General features: G+C 39.2%; 2 protein-coding genes across 8 annotated transcripts; one reads left to right on the top strand and one right to left on the bottom strand.

Moving 5' to 3' along the window:
• Window positions 1–555: 555 nt before the first annotated feature.
• LOC135349747 (titin-like) lies at window positions 556–2,286 on the bottom strand. Of its 6 annotated transcripts, none has more exons than XM_064548386.1 (6): window positions 2,179–2,286; window positions 1,901–2,126; window positions 1,568–1,846; window positions 1,308–1,512; window positions 1,076–1,225; window positions 556–1,022 (listed from the first exon to the last, which is right to left on the bottom strand). In XM_064548386.1, the coding sequence occupies exons 4-6, from the start codon at window positions 1,393–1,395 to the stop codon at window positions 739–741; spliced, it is 522 nt and encodes a 173-aa protein (XP_064404456.1). In that variant the 5' UTR covers window positions 1,396–1,512; window positions 1,568–1,846; window positions 1,901–2,126; window positions 2,179–2,286; the 3' UTR covers window positions 556–738. The 6 variants fall into 6 exon arrangements, with proteins under 6 accessions (XP_064404456.1, XP_064404441.1, XP_064404448.1 ...); XM_064548371.1 differs by having other exon boundaries at window positions 1,901–1,983; XM_064548378.1 differs by having other exon boundaries at window positions 1,901–1,978.
• Window positions 2,287–2,889: 603 nt separating this feature from the next.
• Window positions 2,890–7,078, top strand: LOC135348868 (uncharacterized). 2 transcript variants are annotated; one of them, XM_064547242.1, is made up of 10 exons: window positions 2,890–3,171; window positions 3,349–3,807; window positions 3,890–4,048; window positions 4,113–4,138; window positions 4,531–4,567; window positions 4,638–4,763; window positions 4,821–4,876; window positions 5,642–5,693; window positions 6,433–6,735; window positions 6,797–7,078. In XM_064547242.1, exons 1-10 carry the CDS (start codon window positions 3,078–3,080, stop codon window positions 6,943–6,945), a joined length of 1,461 nt encoding a protein of 486 aa, XP_064403312.1. In that variant the 5' UTR covers window positions 2,890–3,077; the 3' UTR covers window positions 6,946–7,078. The 2 variants fall into 2 exon arrangements, with proteins under 2 accessions (XP_064403312.1, XP_064403321.1); XM_064547251.1 differs by lacking the exon at window positions 2,890–3,171 and having other exon boundaries at window positions 3,364–3,498; window positions 3,563–3,807.
• The last annotated feature ends 642 nt before the right edge of the window (window positions 7,079–7,720 follow it).

Genomic DNA, 7,720 nt, shown 5'->3' with positions numbered 1-7,720 from the left:
AATACGTACACACATGATATGATTATCATGATAAACATTTTTGCATCTGGCTATACACAGGGAAACTCAGGGAGTGGGAAATCATGATTGTTGCTAGAAAAAATGTCAAAAGTACAAAGTCTAAATTAATGGCTGCTGCATGTAGAGCCTTAATTGCAGCTCTCTTCTTACTCTTGCAGCTACCAATAGCTAGCGTTCTAGCGCAGAGCTAACTACTAAGTAGAGTAGCAACACTCCACGGACAAGTTTTGCTACGCACTCTTCTGAAAAGGCTGCAATGGCATTCCCAGTAAGCAAAACCAGGCATAACTTGAGAACGAAAATCCACGAATCAAAATCCAAGAAAATGTTACCAGAAGCCTATAGACTCTTACTTGCACTCCATTTATCCTTAAGCAGCTGTAGCAGTCTACACAAGACACACACACACACATGCACACTACCGTATACCTTGCTTCACCGAGGCATAGTAATAACATAACAGTATACAAAGCAAACTAATACAATCGTATTATATGATTTTAGACACTGTCTAACTATTATAAAGAAGAAGTATTAGTTTGCTTATTATTATAACACTCTACTTTTTTAGCGAAGCTAAACATGGCGAGAGGCATTATAGCACAGCGCACCACTCGTTTAATATAGCTTTTTCAAAAGATGTAGTGGCTTTTAATGAACAGATGTTGCTGTTTACAGTTGTTAAAATCGTCATGAGCATGCACATTAACGCATGTTTCACACTCCTACTGGTCCATATGCCTGGTTAGTATTCAGTTCAATCTCCTCTTTGGGTGACACCTCCTCATAAACAGGACCAGCTGGTGGAGTGGGTCCTACGTTAGCTTGTCCTTTAGCTGCTGGGGAGTACACTGCCTTCTTATGTATGAGCAAATACATGATCAAGAGTCCCATCAACAATCCAATGATTGTGAACGCAACTGCCGTGACAACAACGCTGATGGAGACAGCTGCATCAAATCGACTCCCATCAGATAGGCTGGCACAATTACAAGGAGCAGCTGTAGGTGGTTCAAGAGAGAACATGATTACAAGTGTATTCGAATACGCTTGCCTCTGCAGACAATCTCCTCGTCCCACTTTCCTGTAGCTAGACAGGTAGCAGCCATTATTCCCTCAGGGAACAGTTCATCGTCACAATGGAGGGTAACTTGTGTGCCGGGAATAGTGATGGTGCCATTCCGTGGTGGTGGGGATAGTGAAGCTGTGCAGTTTATTGGAGGAGTTGTGTAATGATTAACATAGATATTTTGTATTTAATTCCTACAATCAAGAACTTAACTCACGAGTTGTGGGAGTAGGTGTGGTTAGTGATGTATACTCAATAGCCTCAGGGTGTGTACTCCACATCAGTGTACCCTCACATATCACCATTGTAACAGCAGATACATATCCAGCGTCACACTGGATAGTTACCGTGGATCCTGATAATCTGCTGGTGGTTGGTCCAAATGCTCCATTTATGGGGGTTAGTCAACACAGGACAGCCACCTGCACAAGAGGGAGTCAGTGTAGTGCATGTGCTGTTTAAACGATGTCGACGCACCAATCCTAAAGTTGTACACAACAGTTGTACTGCTCCCAGCACAGTTGGTAGCCACAACACTGACAGTGTAGTCCACATTGTATTGAGCAGTCACAGTGACAGAGGTAGATGTGAGGACAGTAGCAGAGAGCTGGGCCGGAGGTGAGATGGTCACTGTGTAGGTGAGGTCATCTCTACCACCAGTCTCAGTAGGAGGGTCCCATTGTACAGATACACTGACTTCATTGGCTAAGCTACTCGGAGTGGAGTGTCTTATGGTGGATGGTGGTCCTGGTGGATCTATGTAACTTAGTGTATATACAGACAATAGACAAGATACTAATTGCAACTCACCAATCAATTGAACTGTTGAAGACCCTATAGTGCTTACAGGCACAAACCCCATACAGGACACAGTGATTCCATTCTCTGCTGTTCTAGACAGAGTAGATGTTAAAGTAGTGTTATCAACTGCAATCTGGCTGCATTAGTGGTACATTGAGACTCAAGGAGGAAAGGATACAAGTGAAAGTGACTGTTTCCATTGGACATGGTTTCTCCACACTCACTGAATATTGGGCTTTACAAAGCATGCAGCAATGTAAGCTTATAAGGAATCTAGTCAGTCTTACCAGTGCTGGAGGAGCCAGCCAGAAAGCATATCAGAAGAACTGTCATCTCAAATTATTTCTTGACAGTTAGAAGTCAATGTGATTGCTGACTAGACAACTTCCTTGTTTAGTCTGTTTATAGCCTCGATTCCAGGCCGCTCTCAATTGAGAAAGACCTATACATTGTCTGCGCATGCGTCAGTTGCCGGATCGAGATATCTTAGTAAATTAGTCAGTATATTGTATATTTTACAATGATGTCATTGCACAAATCACAGCAGTTTTAATAAAATAACACAGCTACTTACAACATTTACGACCTAGACTAGTGACTAGTTTTGTTGTGATGGCTTCTACTTCTGTTCTTGCTCAAGCTCTCTCCAGTGTTGAAAAGTCAGATTTTGTCTTCTTTTGTACTGTGGTAGAGTGGTAGGCGTTTTTCTGTCAGTACCGACCGGCTCTGGCAAATCTACTTGCTTCCAGACACTTGTTTGATGCCATCTCAGTAAGATCAGTGCTCCTCGTATGAGCCTAGAGTTGTGATGGCGATTTCTCTCTAAATAGTTTAATCAACCACGTGGGTGACCATAGTACAAAAGGTTAATTGATAAATTACAAAGAGTTTTACTAACAAATTTACTATTTTTTTTTTTTTTTTTTTTTTTTAAAAAAAAAAAAAAAAAAAATAGTACAAAAGGTTAATTGATAAATTACAAAGAGTTTTACTAACAAATTTACTATTGAATCCACCCACGCGCAAACAGTGTTTACCAGGCCCTCTGGTGAGAGCGAAGCTCAACTAGCGAAGCTCAACTGTAGAACACCAAGTTGAGAACACAACTTGTGAGTGACCTTCAGGGCCACCGTACAGTTGTCTCTTTTGTTTAGTCGAGAACAAAAGATATTGGCCAGACTGAAAAATGAAATTTCTGCTTTTAGCGTGGCTGGCCCTTCCAGTTTTAGGAGATCTGTACTGCGAGGGTGGTGGTAGTTCAAACAACAGTGAGATATCATGTAAGTCTCAACTGTAGATTTGTAACTAACTACTATATCGTGTGTGTCAGATTGCTATAAAGATAAGTTAAATTATAAGTAAATGTGTCTGCATGATCTAGCTATATATAGCTGCACATACAATTTCTGTTTGTGACATTAACTGCAAATTAATGTGATCCTCTTGATCCTGAACAGTCAGCCACACATGCCGCCTCCTCAACGAGATATCTACTGTGAAGGTTGCCTGCCAGTTTTCTAACTCATCTGGCTTCAAAGTACTCCGTGTGAATGGCTTTGATAAGCACTGCCATAGCGATGTTCTGTATATTGAGCCAGGCGTTTACGGTACTGAAATTTCCTGTTTTTTTCCTGTTTCCATGGTATTTGCTGGCTCTTTTACGTGTTATAGTGAATTTTCTGATCCGATTAGCTTCAATATTACCGTGTTCTCGGATGAGTGTGACCCACTTCTGAATAGCAGAAACGTTGCTACGAATTCAACTGTGACCTCCAAGTGCATTGATGGGTTTATATGTCCTGGATGTTCGAGACCTTTTTGTAAACTACAGCTGGATACTAACATCGAGACTAATCACACACATTTGTCTTCTCACTGGGTTCCGATGCTTACTTCTGACTGTATAGCTAATATTTGTGAGTGTAACTGAATTATGTGTTCCCTAAATGGTGGTTGATCTTTATATAACCTTATTATATAACCATTTTCTTCATGCAGCCGATGATACTACTAAACTGAATACCCCAGGCAACTTGTATTTCTTGTTGCTCATACCACCATTAGTAGTGGGACTAATATTGGCTAAAATATGCAAGAAAAAGGCAGAACAGAGCAATATGCCTGACAGAGTGGAAGTTGCTACGCAACTACCTACAAGTAAGGAGCGATGTGTATAATTTTCATTGCTGTAACATTAATCTGCTTTATGGTATACTTGTAGGCGTGACGACTTCAGCTTCTTTAGAGGTATGTTGCATAATTATGTCACTTAAATTTGTGTGAGAGCTATTATGTATTGTGGTATAATTATAGTCTTGGGTGTTTCTCCACATAATTATATACCTTAGATTACTTTTCGCGTGTGTTTTTGGAAAACTACGCAAGTTATTTACAAACCTTAAATTAATAACCAACAACTTAATACCATCCAGCATAATTATGTGCTAAACAGCTAGTGAGATCACAACTTTCAAAATATGTCCCTAACAGAATATGCACGTACATGTGTGCATGGTCACTATACCTCTATAGGGTCAGCTTTATGATATTGCTGCTTGAAAAAATTTATTATACTATTCGGCTATGCTAAATTGCTTGGAATTTAAGTATGTCTATATGATGCATATAAATGTTTCTAGGACAAAGAAATCCCGACAGACAATCCAGATTCTAACGGTAAAGCTGACTGCATGTGTGTGTATATATGTGTGCGTCGTGCGCACCATAATTATATCATACTATTTAGAAGAAGCAGAAGAAGAGGAAACCAATGATGATATTAAAAGCTGCTTCTCAACGCCTCAACACGTTGTTGATGATGCTGGTAGCACTGATGTTATTATATCACAACAATCTATACCGAATCCTAAAGGTAAAGAGTAGATTTTATAATAAATTTATCGTCATTGTTGTACGTATAACTGTTCAGATGGACCAAGGTCGAGGAAAAACCGAGAAATTCAATCTTCAAACGCTGGTCCTGAGGTATGTGCATTTGTGTAAGAGCTAGTGCGTATAAAAGGTATTACAGTCTATATATAATAATTATGCCTCGGTGCGCATGCGCAAGCGAGGTATATGGTAGTGTGTTTGTGTGTGTGTGCATGTAGACTGCTACAGCTGCTCAAGGATGAATCAAGTGCAAGTAAGAGTTTCTATAGGCTTCTAGTCATGTTTACTTGGATTTTAATTCGTGGATTTGCAAAATAATGCTTCGTTCTCAAGTTATGCCTAGTTTTGCTTACTTGGAATGCCATTGCAGCCTTTTCAGAAGAGCACGTAGCCAAACTTGTTTACCGAGTGTTGCTACTCTACTTAGTAGTTAGCTCTGCACTAGAACGCTAGCTATTGGTAGCTGCAAGAGTGAGAAGAGAGCTGCAAGGCTCTGCTAATGCAGCCATTAATTTTAGACTTTAACTTTTGGCATCGATCATTTTTTAACAACAATCATAGTCGATCATTACCCACTCTGTGAGTTTTTGCATGCAGCAAAATTAAATTGTTTATCACGTGTATAGTAGCTTTATGTTATGTAGCTTTAGCATCTCCACCGAGGCATCAGCACCTGCGGTGCTTTCATTATATCTGGAGTGATTGAGTGATTGTAACTCTTCATTAAACCGTACATGCTAATACATTTGGGTGGGTATAATTTGGCTGGGATAAGATGGCTTGGAATTCAAAATGATCGATGTATATATAATTAATCACTATAATTTATACATAATACATATATATATATAATTCTAGGACCTAGAAATCTCAACAAAGTTACAGTCTCGCTCTAGTGTGGATTCTAAAGGTGAGTGTATAGTATTTAATTGTAAGTACATAATGTTACGATAAACGGGTACTAATTTTATCGAATTTTAGTGAATTTGTAAATAATGTCCCAGCTGCCCTAAGACCTCCAGTATCAATACAGGAAATACATACCACAAGTATTTTCATAGTGACATCACAAAAACATGCAGTAATGCACCTATCAATGTGTTGCCCAACTACCCCCCCCCCCCCCCCCCCGGGACGTATGGGGGAATTTGACCTGACATTTTTGCCCCATGCCATACTGGGGGATTTGATTGACCTGGCTCTGCGTAGTAAAGACTGCTTTTATGACCTTTTTGGATGTTTGCAACTGCTTGGGGCTCAAAAACCAGTCATTTGAACACAGAATTACGGTGGCCCTGAGAGCTACTATAGTAGTTCACCTTAGCTACTTGATAGTTCACCTACCTTAGCTACTTGATAGTTCAACTACCTAAGTTTCTATTTAATGCTGCTGTAGCCATACTGTACATACATAGCGACTAGAGATCAATATATGCACGTATACAGGTACTGAGGATTATCTAACAGCAATGCAAAACTAGAGTACCACACCAGAACCATTGTATAGTACAGAATTCTTGTGCTGCGATGGGATTAGGAGATATAAACGTGAACAAACTTGAACTGCATGTATTAATGTATTAATGGCATATAATTAATTGGTGCTTGCACTTATAATAAAAGATTTGCTGTTTCTTCCTCGTATGTAGAGCTTAAGTCAGATGAAGTTCAAGACGATCTGCTGCTACTTCTTACTCCTCTGTCGTGCTATTGGAAAATTCTTTTAAATTTTCTTGGACTTGAAAAAAAACTCAACTTAAAACAAAACGAAGAGGCAAATCTTAAGCATCTTGTTGAATATCATTTTAATCAGCATCCGAAGAACAAGAACAGTGCAGTGGCCAAACTTGTCATAGCTTTGGAGAATATATCAGAGTCTTCTGATAATGATGTACATGTACAGACGAGGCAGTTCTTTGGAGCTATGGCTAAGAAGATTTCTTCCAAATACAGTAAGTCTGCTTGTCTTGAGTCAGTAACTCAAAAAATTCAACTACATTTCTTACTTTGCAGACCCTGGTTACCTTTGTAATTCAGATATTTCTTCATCGCCTCCTTCAAATGATGTTGTTATCAAGATGGAAGAATACTCTGCACGGTTTGTTGTTGGTGTGGGGAGTAAAACTCTTGAACTGGGAGAACTGGAACTTGAACAGCCTTAACACTACACATAACCTTTTTTGTGACAACCGTATAATTATAGCGCGAAATTTTGTCAGTGTTTGAGCCCCAAAAAACTAAATTTAGTATTCTTCATTAAAATCACAATAAAAATCATATTTTATTAAATTGCAACATGGGTGAAGTCTTTACATAGTCCTAAAGAGCCTTGTCTTGCTGATCACCGAACGAAGTGCCAGTATCGATATAACTCAATCTACTTGGAAATAGAACTGGTTTCAGTGTAACTTGTGTTGGGATAGGCACTAGAGATATTACTGGATGTGCTATCTCTTGATTTTCTTCAGATTCCATATATATACTAGTAGCTAGCTGTATCATAGTTTGTCCTGCCAGAGTACAATAACAATGGTAATTGTGCTTCATTTAGAATGCTAGCCACGTGGCATAATTATTCCCACGTACCCACCTACCGTTTATTCCCGCATAATTCTTAATTCTCTAAGCTACCTATTATTCCCAAAATTATGCTCGCATAATCGCCGCACCCCTACTGCTTACCGGAAGCACTCCCTGGCCACGCCTTCAATCTTTGCAGATGAAAGAAACAATTTTCATGGAATTAATTTTTGTGTAGGATTGCTAACCCACGAAAACAGCAAAAATTCACGCTGTACGCGGTATATATAGGATGAGTTAGTGTTATGCACATGCATACTTAGGAAATAGTAGACTTATGTACAGTCGTGTATATTCATAATTGTATACTGTATACACAAAATTTTCGGCAAATTGACATGTGATTCAACAACAGAG

Source organism: Halichondria panicea, chromosome 1, assembly GCF_963675165.1.
Source record: "Halichondria panicea chromosome 1, odHalPani1.1, whole genome shotgun sequence".
Taxonomy (NCBI): Eukaryota; Metazoa; Porifera; class Demospongiae; order Suberitida; family Halichondriidae; genus Halichondria; species Halichondria panicea.
Note: the sequence above shows the minus strand (reverse complement) of the source record. Positions and strands in the feature narration are given on the sequence as shown.